The sequence below is a fragment of the Mercenaria mercenaria genome, chromosome 3 (assembly GCF_021730395.1).
Source record: "Mercenaria mercenaria strain notata chromosome 3, MADL_Memer_1, whole genome shotgun sequence".
Classification (NCBI taxonomy): Eukaryota; Metazoa; Mollusca; class Bivalvia; order Venerida; family Veneridae; genus Mercenaria; species Mercenaria mercenaria.
In genome coordinates, this window is record NC_069363.1 from 34896837 (window position 1) to 34923922 (window position 27086).

The 27086-nt window shown below is 33.6% G+C and overlaps 1 protein-coding gene across 5 annotated transcripts in view; it reads left to right on the plus strand.

The window, feature by feature from the left end:
- The window catches only part of LOC123525101 (laminin subunit alpha-2-like), a 121890-nt gene that overhangs the window by 49247 nt on the left and 45557 nt on the right, over positions 1-27086 (plus strand). The window contains exons 4-23 of one of the 5 annotated variants that reach the window (XM_045303846.2): positions 3649-3897; positions 4536-4595; positions 6197-6316; positions 7407-7496; positions 8056-8079; positions 10055-10193; positions 11002-11120; positions 12984-13148; positions 13460-13615; positions 13971-14111; positions 14465-14674; positions 15478-15579; positions 16098-16321; positions 16845-16956; positions 17644-17757; positions 18072-18298; positions 18585-18793; positions 23852-23958; positions 26349-26526; positions 26881-26990. In XM_045303846.2, coding sequence (XP_045159781.2) covers positions 3649-3897; positions 4536-4595; positions 6197-6316; positions 7407-7496; positions 8056-8079; positions 10055-10193; positions 11002-11120; positions 12984-13148; positions 13460-13615; positions 13971-14111; positions 14465-14674; positions 15478-15579; positions 16098-16321; positions 16845-16956; positions 17644-17757; positions 18072-18298; positions 18585-18793; positions 23852-23958; positions 26349-26526; positions 26881-26990 — 2856 coding nt within the window. Of the gene's footprint in view, positions 1-3648; positions 3898-4535; positions 4596-6196; positions 6317-7406; positions 7497-8055; positions 8148-10054; positions 10194-11001; positions 11121-12983; positions 13149-13459; positions 13616-13970; positions 14112-14464; positions 14675-15477; positions 15580-16097; positions 16322-16844; positions 16957-17643; positions 17758-18071; positions 18299-18584; positions 18794-23851; positions 23959-26348; positions 26527-26880; positions 26991-27086 lie in introns of those variants that run through there. The other 4 variants (XM_053538172.1, XM_053538173.1, XM_053538175.1 and 1 more) reach the window with 4 other exon arrangements.

Here is a 27086-nt window from a genome sequence, read left to right on the forward strand (position 1 = left end):
TTTTTTCTTTTAATTGTTTTAATTTGACATGTGCATTGCCTTTCACTTTAACAGGTTTTTGTACCTATTGCTTGGCAAGAATAGCATATGGTATAAAACTGGACTAAATGTAAGATGTGTGTGGCCCAAAGTTTTATAAAATAGATAAAATATTTGTCAATATACACTTGTACTTTGTGAAGATCAGGTACTTTCAACTGATTTACAACTGTCATAAAAGATAAAAGGAACTGGGTCATTGTCCCCATAAAAACATGAATATTTATATGTTTTTCAAATAATTTATGTAAATAAGTCTTAAAATACATAACTTTAATGTGCAATAGTTAATCCTGGCATGAGAAAAGGACATGATATCTGTTAAAGTGCACATATTGAAATGATATTTAAATTCTTATGAGTATTTACTTATAGTTTTCTTGTTAAAGGGCACTAAACATTATTTGTAACATTTTGTTGCAATCTGGGCCCAGTTGTTTGAAACTTTAACTGGCTGTTAAACTAACCGCCTGTTAAATTTTGATTAAAAATATTTGTCTTGGTGGGAAAAACTTTGCTTTAACTGCAAAGACTTTTAAGTGATCATTATCCTCAGCTCATACATTTGTTTTTCTGAGTCTTCTAAAATGTCTAAATATAACTCTAAAATTTAAACAACTGTTAGCTTAATCGCTTAATCGCCTGTTAAAGTTTCTGCATGAGGCAAATGGTTACTGAAAGCAGCTGATTTGTGAGGAAGCGGCAGTGATAGATAAGTAAACTGACTGACACCGGACTTGACATAATGTTGAAAAAGGCCTTAAATGAAATAAAAACAATCAATACATCTAAAGTCGTTAAAGTCAACAAAGCCCAATATTTTTTTCATCTGTAGTATAAAAGCCTTTCATTGAAATATAACATAAATATCATCAGTATTGCTTTACAAATAAGCAGTTTTATTTGTTTTGTGAACTCCATTTAGCTGAGATAGATATCTAAAAATTGTACCAAAGCAAAATAGGGTGTGATCTTTTGATGCTATCAAAATTTTAAGTAGCCCTATATTATTTTGACTTCTCGGGCTGTTCCATTTGACCACCTGTCGTGAAAACCCAGGGCTTTAATAGACTGAAAATGATCAAAGTACTTAAACAGTCCATTACGGACATGGTCAGATGATTAATCAAACTGAAAGCCCTTTACAAACAGATGATTAGAGTTCTCAACAGTGATTATATCCCAAGGATTTGCTGTCGGCAGTAACCGAGAGGCAAGCTGAAAATTTGAATAATCCCTTCACCCCCTACTCACTTGTCCATTTTTGGTCAAAGCTTAGTTAATTAAATAGATACTGAAGTTTTTGTCATGAAATATATTTCTATTAACTTTGCTGTCTGAAAATTTGGGTGAAGGGGTGTGAAGGTTGTGATGGAATTGATTAATCTCAAGCATCTCTAAATTGCAGCTGATGGTTTTGGTTTAATTGAAAATGTAAGAAGAAAATACCCAACATTTTAGCCAGAAAGAAACCATTTTAGCAAAGATTAATTGTTATGTATTTTACATTTTACTTCATTGTCACTGGTGTTTGTTAGGACTTTTTCTGAAATAATAATTATATTTTCACCAGATAAAGCAACTGTCACTTAATTGTAGCCTTTGCAAACCATTTTTTGGGGCTACATGCAGACCACACATTAAGTCTTGTTCATGGAAGTTGTATAATTGAAAGAAATTTAGAAATTATTGTCACTTTAGGATATAGAATTACATTGTTAGATATAAATGTAATGACTGTGTTAAGTCCTTTTATATTTATAGATATTTAATAGCTTTATAATCAACAGCTTAATGGATGGATTGGTTTGATTTTCATTTTGTTGTTATAATTCCTTCCATAAAGATAGATATTATAAATCGTAGATACTTATTAATCCTGCTTAGAAATGCAGGAAAGTTCAGTCAGTTTTTACAATGAGGTCCATTAAAAATTCATTTGGGATGTGTAATAAGTGTAAAAGTTTTAAATGAAAATATTTATGTATTCAGAGAGGTTAATGTTTCCTTAAGTTACAGGAGGTAAAGAAAATCTTAAAAAAGTAACAGTATTTGATATTTTTTTGCTGAATTTGCATTTTTCCAAAATTTACACAGAATTCAGTCTGTTAAAGTAGTGTGTCTGCCTTAAGGCATTCTGATAGTATTAGCAAATAGAGATTCAAACTCTTGAACTTGTAAAAAGTTAGTCATAGTACAAACTACAACATCATAGACCAAAAGATAAACAAATGGTCTGACAATATTTATTTACTGTTTGCTTTATACACTTCCTTCATAATAGTTCATCTTCCAAAAGAAACATTTTACCAGGTGCTTCATTTTGAAGGCTTTAATTGTATCAGGAGATTTCAGCTTGACTCAGTAGCAATTAAATAAGTCAAAATCACTATTACAGCCATGTTTCATCTTCTCCAAATAGACAGAGGGGCGGACATTTTTGTTTTTTCCTTTAACCATATTTAAGGTTAACCAAACAATGTTCAGGAGCTAATGAGGGCTAATACTACTATAATTTAACTGGTGGACTGTTTAACTCTTGATGATCGGATACGGGAAGAAAAGACGGCCAAGTAGGATTTCTATCTTGATGGTATTCAAGAGGGCAATTTCTTTATAGATTGTGTACATTTAAGTTAAAGTGAGATTTGGATCTATTTTTTTAGACGATTTATGTATTTTTTAGATGGTTATAATTATGAGATAATTCAGATTTAGTACAGAAAAAAATGATTGAAAATTTTTAAGGAATCTTCCAGTTTATGGTGAAAAAGTACCAGTTCATACATTACAAGCTTGTAAGGTAGAGTGTGATATTTCAGTGACTCAGTGTGTGAAATGAGTTACTTCCTTTTGGAGAATTCTCACCTTTGATATACCATTCATAAATCAATTTTTTTTTGTAGTTAATATATTTAATTGTGTTATAAAATTTATCATAAAATGACAAACAAAATTTTATTACCATGGAAATCCATTGATAATTTGTATTGTACTGTGCTGGTAATATAACTTGTAAAAGGACCACATTATTTAATATTAAGTCGGTTAAAAAACTGGAAAAAAGTGGGATTGAGAGCTGAATTTTGTTTTATATTTTGAAAAAAATAAATGAATAAAATAAAAGCATTGAAAATACATCATATTTCTGAGGTATATTTACGCCAACATCCAGGAGTCACAAAATGCTCGTTGGTAGAAAGGGCAAAATGCCTCTCCACCATACGTCATCACATTCTGCGTTGTCCCCGCTCCCACCCCTCCTATACTTCATTACATGCCTGTATGCATCAAGTTGACTATTGACATAATTCTGTAAATAACCAGATATCTAAGAACTTAAGAGTTTCAATTTTGTAATTTAACAGTAAAAGTGTTTAGCAGAAACCTTTAGCAGATGCAGTTTAATTGATGATACATCATCAGACTTGACTTATGAAAAGTAGACCACCAATGATGTCAAACTAAAGTACCGGGTATTTTAAAGACGTTGAGGCAATTTTCGAAGATCCCATGCTGGCATTTTCAGAACAATTATTCTGTTTCATTTACATTAACAATACCTTATATAGTAATGGTTATTCTATATTGCATATTTTATCTTTTCAGATCTACCAAGTGGCATATGTAATAGTGAAGGCAGCAAACGCTCCAAGGCCTGGCAACTGGATTTTAGAGAAATCTTTAGATGGAGTGTATTATAGGCCATGGCAGTATTTCGCAACCACGGATGATGATTGTGCAAGAATTTACAATGTACCCACAGTGGAAGGGAAACCTTCCTATGACTACCTCAGAGATGACGAAGTACGATGCACATCATATTTCTCCAAGCTCAATCCTGTGGAAAATGGAGAGGTAATCAAAATAATTTGTCATCTGTGAAGTCAAGCTTCCTGTTAACCAGGGTGATCAGTATAACCTTGGAGCTTGCAGATTCCCTCAGCAATACTTCTATTTGAGGAAAAGTTGGAAGAGAACAAAATGCAAATGTAAAAACAATGTGAACTGCCTGATTGTCAGCTTCAAATACAACTGACTACTCAAGCCTAACAGAGATCAAATCTTCATTGATATGACTCCAGTGGATATATTTCTCAGCATATTTTATGGTAGACATTTTATTTAAGAGAAACGAATTAGTATAAATCAGCTTGAACTGTTGCTAGAACAATGTAAAACACAACAAAGATCTGTAAAACGAAACAGATCTGAAACTGCCATAACAGCATAAAGAGAAATGTCTCTAAATCTTTGCTCAAATTTTACTTAACAAACATCTAGCATTGAGATATTGAACGGAGCTGCATGATTTTATGAGAAAACTGCCAAGTTGATTATTATTTCTTTTGAACACACATTGCTCTGCTGTCAAGGTGAGCATCTTGCCTGCTCTGCAAATATTAGTTAATGGTTTATGATATTTTTTTGCCTATTACTGTTATTGTTTTAATTGATAACTTGTTTTAATAGATTTTCTTTGCTATCTTTTTCAGATTTTCATTTCTTTGACCAATGGCAGACCAGGAATTTTTGTTCCAAGTAAAACATTACTAGTAAGTGGCATTTCACCATTTGCAGTAGATTAACTAGTAAAAGAAGGATAGAAATCCAGTGTAAATATTGTCTTGATTTGTGTGATGTTGTTGATGTGTAATGATGATCAGCAAGTTTCATTTGATATTGTTTCATCTGTAAAACATTTTTGTGTTTCCTCATTGCTACTGGAACAGAAAGCCATGAGCATTAACTTGCAGCCAAAGATTGGCAGAATAGCATACGAGACTACCTAATCACACAGACATTATGAATTGTCACTACAGATCTACTACTTTAATTCCTTTCAGATTTTTAAAAGATTTTAATGTAGGTCTGTGTTGAAAAAGAAATCTACACAAATCAGTACAAGCAAGAGCTGTTATGTTAGTATGTTGGTGAACACATCTCACACATGTTCCTTATTTACCTGAATAGTTGTTCATTAATTTTGATTATTAATCTCTTTAATTGAAGAATTTTATCTATATTATCTCTTTTATTTTGCATACTTTACATATTTTGTTAATGTAAAGCATAAGGGTTGGCTCACAAACTCTTCTATAAATATCTTTTTTTGAAGTATATTATTATAGCCATTATTATCTTCCAGAACACAAAAAAGATGTTTTCAATAGAAAATGTTTGATCATGAATCTGAGTAATCAAGCTTGCAGCATTAGAAATATTTTCATGAATGGCTCTTGGCTCAGCCTCTTGTGGTTTTAAGTAGCTGTAAAGTGGATTGCTATTTATTGCTAAAAACCACAAAGCAACCACATGTTGATGTAAAATGTCATAAAATTCTCACTTTCAATAAAATGGTCTCATCCTAAAGCTGCAGATCACATCACATATCTGGGGTCTTCAAGGACAAAAGTAAGGGTCAAATTTTTTATTATTTATTGGTTATTTCAGTGCAAAAATGTGTTTTCCAAGTTGTTTTCTTTCCCGACTGATCTATCTGTGTCATAGTAATCAAAATAGATTGTGGTTTTACACTATGAGGTGGCCTTATTGCTTACTCTATTCAAAAATAGTAAATGATTTACAAGGACTTGAATGAAACCACTGTTACAATTTATATTTATAAAAATTGTTACAAACAAATAGCATTGAGATTATACAAATCATTTATTTTGGTGAAAATACTGCAATTGATTTTATAAACATACTAGTTGACTCATCTTTATTTTACATACTTGTTCATTGCCTGGATTCTAAGGTTTAGAGACCAGTCACAGATTGCAACATTGCTATTGGCCAATTTCAAGGTGGAGCTTAGAATCAATCAATCTGAAGCTAATATTTTGAAACTGGTTTCTAAACCTGGCATTTTTTATGTAGGATCAGGGACATATTTGAAAACTGTTTCATCAAGAAAAGTCTGTCAAAATCTAATCCTGTTGGGTGACCCTGTTTTGGCCTTGGAAGTCAGAACTGTTTATATTCAGTGGTACTGGTGTGTATGATCTTCATAGATTTTCAAATGGTCTAGATGATTCTGAGGTGTAATTGCTAGTTCAATTAAGCCGAGACAGTACCAGGCTTATACAAAATATCTTTATAAAAATCTTTATGTTAAAGTGTCTGTTAAGCAGTTTAATATGCTTTATTTCAGGATTTTACCTCAGCACGGTATGTGAGGCTACGCTTTCAGAAGATTCGAACTCTAAATGCAGATCTGATGAGTTTACAGTCTAGAGATCCCCGCAACCTTGATCCCTCAGTTACCAGAAGAGTAAGTAGGAAAACATTGTAGTAAAACAATGGTTCCAGTCAATGTTTTATATTCGTGTAAGTTGCAATCTTTAGAAATCCCTAGCAGAAACATATTTTGTTGGTAAATTATGTTGATAATGCAACAATTATTTATGATGGTATTATTTACATATATAAAACACCAGCTTTAATAGGAGCAATGGAGGCTAGTCTACCATACACCTATCCATATTTTTTTCGAACAATTTTAGACAGCGAAAAATCAAAAAAGTTGCTAATAATCAACTATAATACATCTAAAATGCTTTTTCAGGCTGCCCTTTTTACCTTTATCTACTGCTTTTTCTGTGATAATGCAGATTTTAGGGCCAGAAAGTATTGGAGTGGGAAAAGCATGTTATCCCCCACTCCCAAAGTTGGGGGAGGGGGTAATGTCTGCCCAAATCAGCAAAAGTTAGACATGGTATCTGCAGACAGTGAACAAGCACTCTGATACAGTAGAAAGCATCTCATTTTGAGTTAATTGAAATGAGAGGTTGTTAACCTAATATCCAGTAAAGACATTATCCTATTTCCTTAAATTAATGTCATGTCATAATGTCATGTCATACAGTGACTTAGTGATTTATTTTGTCAGTTCTTTTAACCTTACATTTACATACCTTACTTGGTAAGTACATAGCTAACAATAAATAAGAGTTACATTCTGTTGTAAACCACGGTATATATGTGCTTAATTCTAGAGATTGAGTTCTAAGGTTATAAAACAGTTTGGAAATCAGTCTCAACATTGTAACTTTGCCATTGGTCAATTTTAACTTGTCTAATGCATCAACCAATCAAATTCTGCAGTTTGGAGACCGCTAAGAGAAGTAAAAATCGTAGTCTGTTGGTTAGTTTTATACATACATCTACAGAAGCTGTTACAAAAGATCTTCAGGTTTATCCGGTCACTCTTGATCTTACCAGTACTGTTGCCCTATAAGAGAGCATTGTATTAACTCTTTGAGGTTCAAACTCACAGCCACCGTCTACATTACACCACTTATTATATTATGTACTTACTAGGCAAGTTGCTATATTTTTACACCAAATTCTTTTCATTTCAGTATTTTTATTCAGTAAAAGACATCTCTATCGGAGGCCAGTGTATTTGTTATGGGCACGCATCTGAGTGTCAGAGACAGGGAGATTCTGATGTAAGTTTGAAAGACAAATTCTGTATCATTTGTTTAAAAGGTGTTTGATGGGTATAATCTATTTTACAGTTTTAAAGAAGAAGAAAAACTGCAGCTTTGTAATGTTAAGAACTTTTGGGCTTTTTTATACACAAGTCAAAATATTTTGTCATAAAGTGATGATCAATTAATGGTAACATGGATGAATTACTAAGGCCTTTCCTACTTTAACCTCCTTAATACTGAACACCAAAATTTACGAAATGTTGGGTTAATTTACACTGGTGTATTTGAAAAGATTATGTAAAGTGATGAATGCTTAAACCTCATAAGGAATGAAGAAATTTAAAAGTTATGATATCAGCACATATGATATAACATAATTATAATTATTTACTTGATGTATTATGTTCAGTATGTGTGTAAAATGAAGGTAGGTTGAATAGAAAGTGTCTAGACTGGTGAAAAGTGATGATAAGCATATAAGTTTACATTGAATTCAATACACTGTGATGTCATACTTTACACTGAATTTGATACAGTTATTTAATTTCATACATTTGTATACAAATTTCAACAGGAAACATTAAAATATAATAGAAAAGTAAGTCAACAGAAGCCATGGTTTTGGTGCACAGGATATTTTATATCAAGAAAAGGCATTATTTCATTGTAATTACACCATTTTATTGAAAAGATAAATGTCTGCATCCATTGTGCTTTTTGTGTGCTTTAAAAAACATAAAAAACATGGAAAAAAAACTGTGGCTGGTTTTTAAATGACTGTGTTGCAAAAGAACTGCTTGCTTTATACAGCCTTTGACCCACTGGTTCAGTAGGTGGAGCTGTAGACTAATACATCAGGTTTTAGGTTTGAATACCAGGCATAATACATGGTCCTTGTTTGAATGAGGACAATACCTCTAAGGTCATTTGATCTTTTGCCTCTGATTCATTTTAGGAAGTAAAGACAATTTTAAATCTATCTGGCCAAGATAGAGTACTAAATAAAATGGTTTTTTTTTGTTTGTTTGTTTTTGTGTGCTTAAAAAAGGCTTATGCTAGGATTACTACTAAAGTCATTTCACATATACACCTCACGGAACCTGAAACTGAATTCAAAATAAAAAATATAGAATGCATCGGGTTAAGGTGTCACTTCTCATTATACGCCAAAACTGAAATGAAAAGTAAAATGAAACCGAAAACATGCACAAATTGATCCTAGTTGAGTTGCTGAATTTGGTCCAAAAAAAAAAAAAGACGAAAAAGAAAAGGTCAGGTTTCTGCACAAGTTGGTCGATTTACACATTATTGCCTGCAGATTTGGTTCAGAATGTGATTTTTATGTGAAAGCACTAGCCCATTCAGAACGGAAAATATCGGCAATGGTTCGGATTCGGTTTTAGTTCAGTGTGTATGTGAAATGGCTTACAGCTATTTGCAATCGAAGACAGTCACTGCAGATTTATGTTATAGCTCAGTTGTTTAGTATGTTCCGTTACTGCAAGATTATTTCACATCTGTGCAGTTCAGCACAGTGTTTTTCTTCCTTGCTTAATGTTTCTTTGTTTGCTTAAAAGCCCTTACATGTTAATATATACAAGACAGACTGCATAATCAAGTTGCTTCCCTAAAATGATAAATATTTGGAACTAAAATTATTGAAAGCCTTAATGTACTGCTGAGTTCTAATACTTCCAGAACTGACTGATCTTTTGTCGCAACATATGTTGCATTTCTCCGACAAAACTTCAGGCTAGTTCGCAATTTATTGTGTGATAGTAATATTGCATGAGAGTAACTTTGCAGTTTCTTAAATGTGTGTAATATATTTTCTATGATAAACCCTACAGTATCGTACTGTTGTCTTCTGTGAAATTCTGCCGTCACTTGCGGCCAATCCAAACTGAGCAAACAAGTTTCGTTTTAGTGTTAAAAAATTGTTGTTCCCTTACAGTTTTCTGTTTTGTCATGTTTATAAATAAGTTTTACAGATTGATTGTAATAGCTAAGAAAGTAAACTACAGTGTAAATTTTGGAGTTTTATAGAATAGAACAAAAAGCAGACATGATATTATCTGTCAAAAGCAAAAGAGTGATATAACCAAAAATGCAAAGATAATTATGAAGTTCAGAACAAATAAAATTCAGAGTTTCCTTAATGCTTTTCTGAAGTCTTTTACCAAATTTGTTCGTAGTTTCATGTGTGTTCCATTGTTAGGTATATGTTCTTTTTATTAAGAAGTGTGATTTATCATTTCCTTCATTACAGATCTTTAATTAGCAAACCTTTGGATTGCTGTATCATTTATAACGTTTGGGAAAAAAATGAAACAAACATTGACAAAAACTGGTGAAATAGATAATAATTTATCATATTTGTATATTACATAAACTCATAAAAATAGATTCTTGCTGTTAGGTTAATTAATGCTGTGACATCATTTGATTTTGTTGGCATAAATTTTCATGCCAGGTTTTGGTAAAAAGCCAGTTTCACCTGTACATGAAATTGTGGATTTCAGCTTTTAAAGATAAAATAAATGAGAATTATCAACAGCAATCTTTTTCTTCAGAGACTAGCCTGTGTATGCCAGCATAATACATGCGGAAGCAACTGTGAAATATGTTGTCCGCTGTTCAATCAGAAACCATGGGTACGTGGAGGTGGTAATGGTGTCAATGGACAAATAAATCTGAATGTTGAATGTGAAGGTACGAATGTTATGTAGGCCAAACTCCCTCTGTAACTTTGGTATTATATACACTTTTCCTTTTTGATGGATTGTTCAGTAATAATTGTAGAAATCTAAGTAAGAAGTTTTTTGGGACTTGTAACTTTGAAATCTGTGAGTTCCATTGAAAAAATATGAGTCCCGTCTCAATGAAGAACTTTAAGCGTTAAAACCTTACTTTGTGAAAATTACAAGACACATTTTTGAATACTTTAAATTATTTTTACAACAGGGCACAGTCTTTGTAAACTGCAAGGCACATGAATTTAGTGTTTCAGTTTATAGAAATTTCTATTTGTATAGGTGAGGTGGCCACGGATGTGTCAGCTGATAAGTTATTACTTTGGTTCATTTCTTTCTACCAAAATTCAGCTTAATTTCTTATAATCATCACATTTCTTTGGCTTTTTGGTTGCATTTGTCTGCCAAACAAAATACAATGTCTGGGGAACTAAATGATACTGGAACCACGATTTCTATTGGTTGTATTACTTGTATTGATGAATCAGATTCATCTTTGTTACCATAAACAGTGCAATTGAAATTTTGCCTTTTTGTCCTCACAACAGTGTGTCCTTTTGGACACTAATAATTTAATACTTTGCATCCTCAGCAATTTTTTATGTATATAGGATGCAAAATGCAGACTTAAAATAATCACTGTAATGGTTATTATGTTACAGCATGCACCCATGATCGAAACAGAAGAATGCTAAGCTGTTGCTTAGATTCTGAAAAAAAAAAATAATGACTACATAAATAAAACAGATATATATATATGTTTGCAGCATGTAACTGTCACGGCCATGCAGATTCTTGTGTATACAATGCGACAGTAGCTGAGCTTGGGTTGAGTTTGAACATGAATGGTGAGAGGAAAGGAGGCGGTGTTTGTATTGACTGTACAGTAGGTATCAGTTTACATTTACATATGAATCCCACCTTTGTAGTGCCATTTGGACACAAAATGCTTTTGTAGGCACAGCAAATGTTTCAAAGGTCCAGTATTGGCAGCTTCTAGCCAGAGTAAGGTTTGGATGGCATATTGGACTGGTCGTGTCAAGGTCACGTTTACAAAAATACAGTAGTATATTCAGTAACTCCAGTGAGGATTCAGTGAATAAAAATAAAACTTGTTATAGATTTTATTATGTAAAAATAACATTGTTTGATTCACACCTGGTCCCAGTGAGGTCAAGGTCACTGTCACTTAAAATAGAAAATTACTATCCGCTTTGTTACTTGTTTGAGACAATACTTTAACTGAAACTGTTTATATGTAGCATTCAATGAGCTCAAGGTATGGATTGTATATGAGACCATTAGGGTCAAGGTCAGTGTTACTGTTAGAGAAAAATAGCAAATAGATGTGTGCTCAATAGCTGTACAAAGTTAAGATAAATTGAATTAAAGTAAACTTGCATATGGAACCAGTGGTGACAAGGAAATAAAAAAAATAGTGTTTGCGCTATAATCCCAGTTAGGATGTATGTCAAGTTCACTGTTTAAAGCAGTAGAAAAAAGTGATTGCTAATTAATTAGAAAAGAGACATTTAAATGCAAGTTTATTTTTGGTTTGGAAAACCAAGTTTTCATGGAATTTCCACATATTGTGCTGCAAACTGGTTAACAAGATTCAAGATACAGATGGCCAAACATAGTCAGTAGGGTTTTGTATAAGTTATAAATGCAGGATATTCACAGTATTTTCTTGATGTGAAAGATGTGTTTAAAAGTCAGTAACATTGGTGAAACAACCCCAAAAATATTTTCTGGAAGTTGAGAACAAGCCATGATTTTACCTGTTCTGCTTGATGTATGACCAATTAGTGCCAGCCTAAACATAATCTTGCATTAATTTTCATTTGGAAACATTAATAGCCTGTTTTCAGGAAATAAAAAGACAATAAAAGCATCAAGGTGATAATTTAATAACTGCTTACAGATAAGCAGCAGACAGATTAACAGCTTTAGTGAACATTATAACATCAACTGAAACATAAACTAATCAGGAACAGTACCCAACAGTCAGCAAACCTAGAGAAAAACTCTCAGATTGTAGTCTTTTAAAATATGTAAAGCAGTAAACTTCCTCGGGCAGATGAATGAGTGCAGGGTTTGCTCACTGTTTAAAGAAAGTTTTGCTATGTGTGTTTCAGATATTAGGTTGAGTATTGTAATTAGCTAATTTGTTGCCTAATTTTTAAGTTTATAGGGGGAGATGTATCTCTTTTCAAAAGAAACAATCATTTATAAATTTCAGTAAATCTCAAATTAAGTTGCAGACAGACATGCTTGACTACAAAATGGTATTTTCGTACTAATGTAGCAAACGTTTTGGTTGCTGGTATACAATTCTGTGAAAGATCTCTGTATTTTGGAGTAGTTAGTAAGGATTAGCCTTGTGTGGAGCCAAGCATGTCAAATCAGCTGTTTTGTGGAAGGTTGTTAGTTCTGTATAGGTTGGCACTCATTCCTGAATTCACTGAAAGGCAACTAATGTTTGACTCCAACAGTAAAGCTGAAAGTCACTCCTCGAGTTTATTATGGTGGAGAGAGGGTGCTCAGAATTGATTGAAATTTGTATTGAATTATTGAACAAATTAACGTTGGCATATATTGGCATTCCCAGCAAAATGAACACTTACTGTTCATGAACAGTTCTCTACAGGTTTGAAAAGTTCATGAATTCATGAACTACATTTCGCAGGGGATATACCAAAGAAAAATGATGATTAAACTGTAAATGAACTAAAAAATTTGTTTGCAGGATTTTACCACTGGTATCAATTGTGAGAAATGTTTACCTGGATACTATCGACCAAGGGGTGTTTCCCAGAATGCAAACAGACCATGTCGCCAGTGTAACTGTCAAGAATCAGTCGGATCTACGGGTATATGTGTTGTAGATGACAGCATGGCTGATGAAGGACTTGTAAGTGTTCATTGAAATTATTATTAAAAAATAATTATAACAAATAAAGATTCAAAATAGTTTATGACTTTTTCAGTTAGAAATGCAATGTTTTTCTTTTAATTGAAATTCATTTTGCCATAAACTTTGACAAATATATATTCTAGTAGTAAAAGATTTCAGCCAGCTGTCATTATAGTTATAACTGGTGTTGTTATCAGTATACATCCTGCAGCAGCAAATGTTTTTGGAAGGGGATTGGTGGGTCATTTTTTCTCAATATGAATTCTTTAATTGATTTATGTTAAACAACAGTTGCTGATTATTTTCAGATGCCTGGTTCCTGTATTTGTAAGGAAGGTTTTGCAGGTCAGAACTGTGACCAATGTGCACCTGGTTACCATAGTTTCCCATATTGTGAACCATGTTCTTGCAGTATAGCAGGAACTGTAGATCCCAATATGTGTGAGGGAAGATGTGTTTGTAAGGTATACCTGTTTGTATATTTTTCATAAAAATGACATAGAAAGTGATGAAAAAAATACATTGGATATCAAGAATACATAGAAAAAGTTAATGTTCCTTTGGAGTTATTAGCATTGGTGAATTATGTATTGAAATAACACGTTAGTAATGATGGGAAACAGTACAATATAATTTTGTTTCTCCTTGCTTATCCCTAAATTAGCTATGACATGCAAGTTGAATTGATTCAAAAACTGGGTTTTCATGTACTGTTAATGTCAAATGTTCAGAAAAACTTTCTGTTTCTGTAAAATTAAAAAAAAATGCATGTGTGATGCAGCAAATGGATATACAGCTTTATATATTATATTTTTGCAGGAGAATGTAGATGGAGTGAACTGCGACAGTTGTAAGTCAGGGTACTATGATCTCAGTAAGGACAATGAGCTGGGATGTCGACAGTGCTTCTGTTTTGGTATATCAACTGTCTGTCAGAGCGCTGGACTTGGACTTGTACAGGTTTGTTAGTACTGTTATTGCTGGGAAAACTAGAAAACTTTTATATTCACAAGTCTTCTTTTTATAAGTATACCATTTCATATTTGATTACTTTAATACCACTCATTTGTTATAACAGCCTAAAATAACAGCTACCTTAATGTAATCAGAATGCCCAAAAATAATTTAATTGATGTTTTTCTTCAAAATACCATGATACTACCCCATTCAAGGTAATTAATTTTATGCTGATCATTAATGAAAAAATATGCAAAGTATGCAATGTTTGTAAACAGATTTTGCATGAACATTTTTTTTTTCAGCACAATGATTATATATATTTAAAATGTACAGCATATCTTTAACTGTCACAGATTTCTGATATGAGGGCAGACATGGATGGGTGGACAATAATCACTTTAAATGATGAAGATTTTACATATTTCCCAACCATGGCTGAAGGGTGGCTAGAGTACAGAACATTCCCAGCAAGAGAACAGAACTTTGTAGATACTGGGGATAGATCAGTCAGAGATGAAGTTATTTACTATTGGCAAGCACCTGTCAAATACTATGGCAACAGGGTGGGTATAAGTTCTGTTTGATTGTTTTATGTTTAGAGGACAATTAGGATAAGGAAACAAAGCTTTGATATAAATGTCACAGGGTGAGAAAAATGTGCAGTCAGTCCGGGGCTTGAACCCGGGACCCCTCGCTTACAGGGCGAGTGCTCTACCGACCGAGCTAACCAGCTGCATGACACATCTTCTCCCCTAACGTGACCAAGTCCGTACCATGACATAAAGACTGCCAGTAGTCTGTATTATAATACAAGTGTTACCTCACCAAGAGGGTTTGAGCCTTGGATCAATTCTTGGCATCGAATTTTTCATGTGTGCAAGTCATCCAGCTGGCTTACAGAAGGTTGGTGGTTCTACCCAGGCTCCCGCCCGTGATGAAATAAAGCACGGAGGGGCACATGGGGTCTTTCGATCTCCACCATCAAAAGCTGGAATGTTGCCATATGACAAAAAATTATGTCGGTGTGACATTAAACCCAACAAAAACAAAACAAAGTCACCAAGATGGTAAAAGATAGCGTAAAAATGCATCAGTGTCTGTTTGTTAGATGAAACATGTTGTTTTTCATAGACTAGAGAAAAACATTGCAAATACATTGGTAGTTATTGAAAAAAAATTATTTGTGTTTTTCTTATTAGTGTTCATGTGTATGGGATCACTGAAACTTCAGTAAAATTCTTGTCTCAAGTCTGTTTATCCTTGTAAACCTTCAAAAACAAGAGCTTGAATTTCTGTTACCACATTGAATGTATCTGAAGTGAAAGAAATGTTCTTGTCAAATGAAACTTGATATTATATTCTGTAGCTGACATCATATGGTGGAGAACTGCACTACACAATGATGTTTACACTAGATGAAAGTGCTCCCTGGCAGTATCACCTTGCTGAGGCAGACGTTATTCTCCAGGTAGAGTTGAACTTTGTTACTTGTACCAAACATTGTTGTTCTCGGTTCCATCTTTTCAGCAATACATGTATCACTTCAAGGGTTAAATAATCTGTTTTAACTCATATTAAGTAAAGAAGGAGTAAAGAACAGTTTTAGGTTCAGGTCTCGGTATTTCTTTTGTTTAGTGGTAGTCAGTAAATGTCAGCGGTTTTCAGAAACATACAGATGCAACTCTCTTAAAGAAACTTTAACTACTGTATTAGGGTAGCTTTGGTAGAATTACTTACACAAAGTCGAAAGTCAATTGTTAAAAACACATATTAGCCCAATTGAAAATGTTACTAGTTGTGTTTGAAATAAAACAGTTTAAGAGGATATTTCAAGTACTAAAGAGTATTTTAAAATTTATAAAATATTTGTAAAAGCTTTTTGTAGATTCATTACAATGAGATGCAGCTGTCTTATTGAAAACTTTGTTGCCAAGTTGAATCAAACTATTATCATACTTCTCAACACAAACTTTTTTTGTGGGACAGGGTGGTAACATAACCGTTACCAATGGTAGGAACTATATTCGAGAGAACCAGGAGAACAAGAGGAGTATTACACTGGATGAGACACAGTGGTTCAAGTTAGACACCTCTAGCGGTCGAACAATTAGTGCAGATCATGTATCGAGGAAGGAGTTCATGCTTATGTTGTATGATCTAAGGAGGATTCTGATTAGAGCCACTCATCATACAGCCCAGGATTATGTCATGTAAATACTTACCTATTTGTAAAGCAAATTTATTTTTCAAAATCCTTCTTAAATAAAGGTTAATATAAAAAAAACATGTAAGTCTTTATTTTTGTTATTGGTGTTATTTTGAAATTCGGACTTGGGATCCATATACATGTATCTTTGCACAGAATTACTTCTGCACCTGTGTTAGAACAAGAGGCCTTTAAGGCCAGTTGGTTAGTCACTGACTCTGAATCATTTTACCCCTCACAGCTGTAGGTTTAAAACTTTGCTTAAAATCTTGAATTCTTTCATGTGAGAAAGTTATTCAGCTGGCTTACAGAAGGTCAGTGGTTCTACCCAGGTGCCTACACATACCTTAGATAATGTCCAGAGAGGCACCTTGAGTTCTTCCTCAACCATTAAAAGTTGGAAAGTCACCATATGACCTACAGCTGTATTAGTGTTACTGTAAACCAAACAAGTACATATAATATTATTGTTTTAGAACAGTTGGCATCTTTTTCTGTTGTAACCATTTTACATTTTCTGTTGCTAGGTTGAAGGATGTTTTATTGGATACATCTAGTGCAGGGTCAACCAGTGACATCAGTATATCTGGTGTAGAGAAATGCTCCTGTCCAAGAGGCTACACTGGCCTGTCTTGTGAGGTGAGCTATTTTTAGATCCTCTGTTTACATATGAACCTGCCTTAGCAACCACCTGTATTAAGCACCAACTTGTCTTAAGCAACCAGTCTGCTAACTTCATGTACTGACTTTTTGTTCTTAGTTTAACTTTTTATCAAGCAGCCACCATGCCTTGAGCAGTCAGCTTGTGTTACTACCTTGGATGTCATAACTTAATACTTTCATAGTATTATTAATTTTCAACTAAATGGATAATATGGCCCACAATGTATTTGATTTGCATAAGCTCTCCATGAACTTGTTGTCTGACCCTTTTGCCCTTTGATTATATATGTTTGAATTGTAATTGTAATAACTTCATATCAAAGAGCAATAAAATATGATTAAATCAAATCTCCATAAATGACAATGAAAGTGAGGCTATGTATGTAAACTTATTTAAATTCATTGTGTCTGTTACATTTGATTATAGTTTTATTGTTACCTGAAACTGATATGAGTATTTGAGTAGAAAAATCACTTGGTTCTGACAGAAGTATATATGAGTACCAACTCTTTAATGTTTTACTGTAGAATTTGCTTTTCTGATGAGAATATTAGGAAAATTTAATCTTTGGAAAAGATTTATATCTCGACAACAGTGATTTATGTTAAGCTTTCAGACACTGCCAATGATTAAAACTACTTATATTCTTGCTTCTGTTTCAGAGTTGTGATATAGGCTGGCGTAGAGTGGACAATGTGTTGTATGGTGGTCAGTGTGTACCTTGTGCTTGTTATGGACATTCCAAGACATGTGATCCATATACTGGCAGATGTCTGGTAAGTGACATTATTTAACTCTATAAGTATTACTATTTCAGTGCAAATTGATCTAATGAAATATTTCAGAGAAAATGTTAGGCATTGAAATAACAAAACTGTTTAATGTTGCAATTTCAGAATAAAATTCACAGATTTTGCCTTTGTAAAATTATAACTATCAAGTTTTCAGGAAATAATTACAGCAATGCCCTTGATAAATACTTTTATGAAAACAAGTTTTCTTTTATTTCCTTTACAGAACTAGGTTTTCTAACTAGAATGAGTATATTTTTTGGTTTGTAAAACTGTATGAAGATTTTTTTCTGTCACAGATGTGTACTGACAACACGGAAGGTGAACACTGTGATGTTTGCAGGACTGGTTACTATGGCGATCCTACTCGTGGTACACCCGATGACTGCAAACCCTGTGCTTGTCCACTGATAGAACCAAGCAACAACTTTGCTACTACATGTGTACTGAATCCAAAATTCAATGACCCTGATGCATTTATGTGCCTGGACTGTGCCCCTGGATATACTGGAGAGAGATGTGAAAGGTAACAGAAAATTATAGACCCAGTCAGTTTGATTTGTTAAGGGATAATGGAGGGACAAATAGGGTGATTATGTTTATACTAATTTATTTTAGATTGAGATTTAAGCTAACTAAATTTATCTTTCAGTCAACATCATGGTAAAACTAGTTCAGATGTCATATCCAGATTGAGAGGTCTGCATCAGAATCAATGTTTGATATGCTTCTACTGTGTAGTATTTTTCCAAACTTACTTTTATAGTAAATATTAATTGGTATTTTCACTTTAAATTGTACATTTATTTCAGATGTGACCATGGTTACTTTGGTTACCCAGGTCTTCTAGGCAACCTGTGTGAACGATGTGAGTGTAATGGTAACATAGATTCTAGTATGGTAGGAAGTTGTGATCAGCTGACTGGAGAATGCAGACTGTGTCTTCATAACACGGAGGGACCGGACTGTGGCAGATGTAGACTGGGTTACTATGGGACGGCCATGAATGGTGACTGCAAATGTGAGTTTTCCTTGTGCACAATTTTTATGTCTTTGACATATTGCTTGATACTAATCTGTTGTGATGTGTTAAAGAGCCTGTCTGTATTTTGATGATAGATAACAGCTGTCTTTTTAAACAATCAAAGAGTTACTGATCAAAAGTCCTTGAAGTTACCATGGGGTATAGTAAACTGGTGTTGTGCGAGTTGTCTATATTTTATATGTAGTAAATGACCAATCTGTATTTTCAAGGTATGCTCAATTTTTCCATATTACTCGACATAAAATAAGAACATGTACCATTCTTTGTCTTTTATTTATCTCATTGTTATACTGTTAAATGTTTTAAGATCATATAACACATCATGACGAACAAATGACTTAAAATACTTGATTTCTAAATTAATATATTCTACATCTGCTAAGGTAAATGCATCAATAGATCTGAGAAAAACATTGAAAAGTTAAGTTGGCATGTTTTTGGCCGCTCTATCTTCAAGCGAGAGGAGACCAGGCGCAAGCATGAGACAACACGCGATGCGATGACCCCTAAAAACCGCAGACGGCACCCAGCACACGGACCACACCCGAATGTGTGACAGCAGACCTCAGCTCATCACGGCTCCGCACCAAAACGATGCCACGAAGCAAGTCCAGAGCTGCTACCAAACACTCAGTGCTAGAAAGCTGTTTAACAAACACCATGCGTCTCGTCTCCTCTCGATTTATTGATTTTTTCCGCCACAATAAATTTTGCAAAAATTTATCCCCCAAAAAATCAACACAAAGAAAAATTAGACATTTACAATTTTCTATTAAAGCATCTCTGTGACCGCGGCAAATCTCGAGTAAAATGCAATGATTCCGCGCGAAAGAAATTATAGCGAACGCATAAAATATAGGTAAACATTCAATGCACACGGCCAGCCAATCGCTGGAGTCGAAAATATCATGCGGTGTTACAGAAAGATACTGTAATATTTCTAATACGAATGATCAGTACGTACAGGACAAACTAATTAAGCATATTGATGCACTTATTCCTAATAGCATAAATCTGAACAACATTTTACCGGGGAAAAAGTTGCTGTAGTATAACACATTATAGTGTGATTTGGTTTAACCGTAAAAATCTTGGGCAAACTAGATCTTAACAAAATAACTGATGTTAGGTTATTTGTGACGTCAGAACTTCTGAATCACAGTAAGTAGTCATGAAAAGTTATTTGTTTTATTTGCGTGTATACATGGTAAAAGTACATACATAGTTTCAAATCACCAAAAATTCGTAATTTCTGATATTGTTTAATAGTTTACCTAAATCAATGAAGAATTGTATCAACTTTTGGCACACACAAGTTTTATTTGAATTTGTGTCCAAATTGTGAAATAATTGTCATAAATTTAAACCTCTAGCATGTAAAACCTCGGTAGCGATGAACATTTTCTCAGAAATTGCTTGAACTATTTGGTCTTTTGAATGTTTGACTCGGGGGATATTGCCCATAAGAAAATAGTATCTTAATATTTCATAGAATCGCGTTAAATTAATTGAATTATGGGCAAGCTACACTGGTTTCGTTTTGTATATTCAACAAAATAAAATCCCCTTTCTGATTTGTCTTAGAATTTATTAAACGTATAACCAAATACTGTCCGTAAAAGACAGGTCAGCCTCTTCTCTAAATACCGGATCCCACCGGCGCTTGAATCTACCAGTACACTTAATTAATCTAAATAGGTGGTCTGCCAAAATAGGCTAATATGAAAACAACTGTAAACATCCTTTATTCATGGTTATAATAAATCTGCAATAAAACAGGTTTATATCTACCGCCGCAAAAATGAATTTGATTCCGAATGACAACTCTGTAATAGATTACTTAAAAACACTCTCATATAAAAACTAATGAAAAATAATGCTCGTAAGGTATGATAAACTTTGATGAGAACCCTTACACTAAACCATACGTCATGAATAAACATGATGACGTATTCACTAAGTATAGGCTATACTTTTACCGGTTATAATTGTCGAAATATTTCAAATGCTTTAAAAGCAGTGCTACACATTGTATCAGAGAATCGGTAGAGATTTCCGACCAATAAAATAAAATGTGTATTTTATACTTCTTTGTTCTAAATAAAGAATGTCTTGAACTTTTCAATTCGAAGGCGAAGCAGGGCATTTCAAATGCCATTAAAATGACCAGGCACGTGATTGGTTTTGAATAAAATATTTATATGAAGGCACCAAACATAATCGCCACTGAATTTGATTTCTTTATTTGACAAGTCGGTACCCCAGATAAATGGGGAATAATATAATAGTTCTAGAACAATTCTATCGGAAGTTATGCCACATTTATGCCACGTGTCAGGCAACAGTTTGCGTGACACCAATGACCTTTAATCCAAACCTTCACCCCAAGCATTTGCAGAAAAAACAATTGTTTACCCTGATTGGTAATCCAAAAATAGTCATGAAAAAAAACGGGTATACCGACTGTAATATCGCAAGAATCCTAGTATTGTTAAATCTAAACAAATCTCAACCCTTATGTGGTGATAGGCTTGCTAAATCAACAGAACGAGTCGGATGAAGCAGAGACGAAACAATCCACATGTATCTGCAGTCCTGAATAAAAATTATTCTGTGAAACAATCGATGTTTTTTTTTTTTTTAAATTTACTTTCTGAAGTGTAGTGGTCAGAATTCGGATCACCATCTGTAGGTCTACAAATCAAGCTCTGAACCCCAAAATTTCAATCATTATTGCTTTGTTCTTTCGTTTGCCAACTGCTATCAAATCCTTAAATACATTTAAAGCCGCAAAACCACTTTCAGTAAAATCGTCTAGATAGTTCTGCTGTTTGCCTGATTTCATGTTTGATTTCAACACAAAATTCTTAAATGCCCACCACGACCTAGTAACCATTTTTTTTTTTTTTTTTGTTAACCACGGAAACTTCATGAAAATCATTCTTAAATTACAAGTAATATACAGCCATGATGGATAATTAAGGCCCTTCCTAAAATAAATGAGTTTTACAGCTTCATATGCAAAAACTTATTCAATCAATCTCTTATCATCATAGTTTTAAGAGCATAGCATAGAATGACTACTTTACACTGAAGAAACAAAATGTGTTCGAAATTAAACTTAATACACTAATTTCTGTACATATTGTTACATTGATTAAATATAGTATTAAGTCATTAAACACCTTGTTTTGGCCTAATCTATGTCACCGTCAACTTGTTACTAAATACTTGTATATTTCAATCTTTTCATGCAAATCATGTAAAACTACCGTCATGGAAATACAAAAGAATACAGGTATTTTGTGGCGTATATTTAAATCCTAGCAAATTTTGCAATGTTATCCATTCCTCAAAAGGAAGTGTTGTATCAAAATAAAAACTTTCTGTGTCAGTCCAGTGTTTGTGTTAGCAGAGAAGACTATTAAACGTACTAAACGGTATGCGTTTTGCGTTTTTTGATGACAAGTCCCTTGACCTAGATCTTGACCTATTTTAGAAATTTAACAGCTGTTATTTTGGGTCAATATCTTCTACTAAGTTACCTATATCGATATTTTTTTTTTTTTTTTGAGCTCTGAGACGAAATTTCATTTAAACTCATCTCCGGGCGCGACCCCAATCTTGACCCCTAAAATGTCTCTGAAATGTTCTACTTGCAAATTATCCTGGGATGTGGGTTTTGATACTTCACTGAAAAGTTATAATGACTGCAGGACACTCCCGAATGTGGAGCGAAGTATGTGCTTTATATGGAAAATTTGAATATTAATGAAGTAATTGCACATGCAGTGACGTGTACTCGCCCGAACCGTTTCCGCTGCGTCATTAACCTGCACATATCGCCACCACAAGTCTGTTATGTTTTAAGACCAGGATGCGGGCGATATCACCCGACGCAACTGAAACTGCCCACCGTGCACACGCCATGCTAAAACTTGTACATATAACAAAGCATTTTCTGAACTTTATCACTGATTGGTTAAATATGTCGCCGCATAAATAATGAACGCTTTCGACCACTGCATATAGAATTAATCTTGCCAGAGTGTTTTAGCCTGACCGTCGGTAGACAGTCTAAAATGTCTTTCTTACAAAAACAAACGTTTTGAAAACTAAATGCCCCCTTTGACCGGCACTAATGCCAAATTGATATATTCGTCTCTGAAAATCTGTTCAAGGGAGGAAAGCAGATGTGCCGCCAATAAGACACTGGTAAGACTAACAGAAGGTATGATTTAATTTGCGCATCTTCCCACAGACTGTAACTTTTTGTTCAATATTAGACATGCTGACCATACAGACGAGCCTAGTATAGATGACCTATACACTTACACCGCCACACCCTCCTTGAAATTTTACCTCTAACCATGACATAGTCTTGTGAAATACCCGAACCATATAAAATACTTAAAAATCAATAATATTATTAATACACCCACCAGCATTATCTTGTAACTGTCTGTTTCTTCCTTCTCGATATCGCACAATTACCGGTCCCTCGTGTTCCAAGGTCATGTTGATGTATCTGATTCCGCACCTCGTTCCTGGCCGACCTTTTGTTCCTCTCCTCTCGTCCTATGGTGATATTCCTGTTGTTGACGATTTTGCTCTTACATTTTGCCTGTGACCTTTGTCCTTCCTTTCCCGGCCTTGTCGTTTAGGTCTAACACGTTCATGCGGCATCTCAATTTAAGATTACTTTAAGTTTATCTTTACTGAACGACATGTAGAAGGACTGTAGATTCTGTCAGTCAGTGTATAATAACGGTCTATTCGCCCTTTCAGACGCGATGTGAAAAATCTGCACGGGCTTTTTGCTTTTATATCGAACAACTGGCTGTGTTCTCGGCTCGCTGAACATGCACATCAGTACTGTATTGATAAAACGAGAACCAGTTCAACTGAATAATAAAGGCCGATTAATCCCGAATCCTTAGCAACTAACAAACATTTTAAGTCTCGAGGAATAAATGAAATTATTTTAAAGAAATAATTTATATTAAATATGAATGTATTCCATCTCTGTTTCAGTGTGTACCTGTGATCCGTTTGGTTCTAGCAATATGACATGTAACCGTGATACTGGGAATTGTGAATGTAAGCCACATTATACTGGACGCCAGTGTGACAGATGTGAGGTAAGAATGCGTATACATACATATTTCAGTTGATGAGAATATAAAAATTTCATTGCGATACAAGAAATGGATGTTTTTCTGTATGCACATACCTGCTGAAAGATGATGTTCTACAGTTTTTAATATTTCAGGAATTGTAAGGCAATGTTTTCAGGTCATATGTTAAAAAGTTGATGTTTACATCAGCTTAAGGATACTCAGTTTATGCAGAATATTTATTTAAGGATTGAATATCTTTTATGCATTTAGACAGGTATAAAGCAAATTGGGACTTCCTGCAATCTATGGATTGTGCAAATAAACTACAAAAAAGTTGTTTTCTTGCTCCCAGTATCAAAATCTGATAATAATTGTAGGCTATTGACCTTTACAACCTCGAGATGGAACAATCAAAAAGACATGCCTCTGTTAATTTATAACATACTTTCTAATAAAAATACAGTTCCTGATCCTAATTAAATCTTGTGCCTTTATAGGAATATAAACCGCATGGAGACTTTTGGCAAATCCATGAATTACACTAAGTAATGGTAATTAAAGATGTCAGAATTGGTAGAAATGATATTTTTGCCGAACTGGAACTTACTCAGTATAAAATGTTATTTTTTAATCCAGAGGGGAAAGTTTTGGGTGACTGCTTCTGATGTGGTGTGTTTAATACCCAGTATGGGAACTTAATAAACTTAAAGCAAAAGTTGAAGAACTTCACTTACCTTTAGGTTCTTATATTGCTGTTATGATTGAAACATTTGTAAATTCTTAATGTAGATAAAAGACAAAGTAAGTCTATAGATGCTTTACAGTAATTGGAACATTTATGGTTACAAATTGCCTTTTGATTAATTTAGAAATGCGTCGAGTGATATTTTATGAATAAGCTTTTTCATTGCCGTATATTGCTTGCTGATTATGCTGTCAAGTAAGTATATTATCAATGTTAGGTGGTCTTAATTAGTAAGTTAATTGGGTGATTACCACTGTAGAATAGGGATGAAACAGAGTTTAGAGACCAGTCTTAAAGATGCAGCATTTGACTGGTTGTTTCTTAAAGTACTCTTGACCACTTTTCATTCTGAGACAGGTTTTCAATTTCTGTTTTTCTTTATGGTTAAATATTTCTTTATGTATAGATACAAACAAATATCAGAAAGTGTGACTTAATTCATGCACAAGACAAAAAGCTGACTTGTTTACCATTATTTATGACATAGTATGAAATAATTTGATTTTTTAGGCGTAAAGTCCAATCTCATTCAAATTGAGATTTCCTTGTTGATGTAGATTCCATATTTTCTTAACTAAAAAAAATTGGAATTTTATTCTATAGTGGAACTTTTATTTTTTGGATAGATATATCACCAGAATCGACGAAAATTAGTCCCCCAGAAATAGTAGCGAGTTTACATCCCTGTTCTGCAGTGCTAATACAAGTCATATGATTATACACTGGCAGTGAACATCAATGTTCAAACAAAATGACACTATATCAGTGGTACTGTTTGTGTAAAAATGTTATAGTGGTTGTGTTGTTAATGTGTACTGATTTGAATAGGAGGGAGCTGGGTTGTAATCACAAATGCATGAAGAGCATGGGATCTCATTTCAGACTTCAATTTTATTGATTCAGCTCATTGCATAACCTTAGCATCTTTCTAAAAATAGACTTTACAATTAAAAAAACCAATCAGTAAAAAAAATTTATTTTGAAAGCAAATATTATACTTAATTTTGGTGCAACAGAGCACATGTTGCAATTACTGATTTTGAGAAATTGGAGTTTGAAGATTCAAATGGTTATGGACAAGTACCACAGCATGTTCTTCAGTATGATTTTATTACTCCATTCTATCATATAACATGTGTCTGAATTTGTTTGTAAGCTTTCTGTTTCCAGTCTTATTAATAAAATCATACATGCTCTGTACTAGATAAATATTCATTTTAGAACACAAATTTTATTAATGGTTTTGTTGAGTTTTGTTTTCATGAATTTTGCAGGTGAAGAATATATTTAGCAACTGATTCACTCAGCAAGCTTTTTACACTGCTATTTTATATAATTTCATGTTGACCGCACAGCATTAACAAATGCTTCATCAATTTTATACTCTCTAGAAACAAAAAATACAGGGAGACTTCTTGCACAAGTTAAATGTCAACCATATGTATATTTTAAGTTTATGCTGTTTGTTCAAAATTATTTATAAATATATGATTTCTTTTTCATTAGCAAAACAAACTTTTCTCTTGATGGCTGTAAAAGATTTGTTTTCTTAGAACAACAGATTGAAGTAGTTGTTATTAAACGTAATGAAAAAGTGGAAATGGCTTATAAAAGTTATTTAAAGTTAAAAATATGGTATGTTAAATATTGTATGAACTTTCTGTAGGCAGGCTATGGTGATATTATGAGTGGTTGTAAGGAATGTAATTGTTCCCGAGTAGGGTCCCTTGATTATCGATGTCACCCTGTTACTGGGCAGTGTGTTTGCCGCCCAGGGGTCTCGGGTCGATCCTGTGACCGTTGCCAGGAAGGTTACTATGGTTACTCAGTGGGTGGATGTTATGGTGAGACCTGCTTCTCATTTGGATGAATTTTTATGCAGTTCAAAACTATTAAAAATTGAAACTAAAATTCTTATAGTTTTTTTTTGTTTTCTTGTTTCTATTTTTCTCTCTTCATGTTGTTTGTCTACACATAAAATTGCATGCAAAAACAAAGAGATATAAAATGTAGTGTTCATGTAACTGTTGATGTCTTATAGTTCTTCTTTCTTATAAAGTATACAACTAAAGTATTAATATAAAATGATATAAATCATATAATAAGAAGTAAACTCTTATGATTACCGGACACTAATCTGTAATTCTTTACTTTTAATATTCTTGTTATGTTAACTTGAAATGTGTTACTTTACTCAGATTGTAGATGTTATAGCAAAGGATCAAACGACTCTGAAATTTGCGATGTACAAACTGGGAGGTGTAATTGTCTCCCGTTTGTGAAGGAACCATATTGTGACACTTGCCAGGTTCGGGAAACATGTAACCCGTAAATGTACCAGGCTTTCAGTTGTATATATCCAAACCTCCAAGACTGTGTTGCTTTTAGTGATCTTTTATTTACT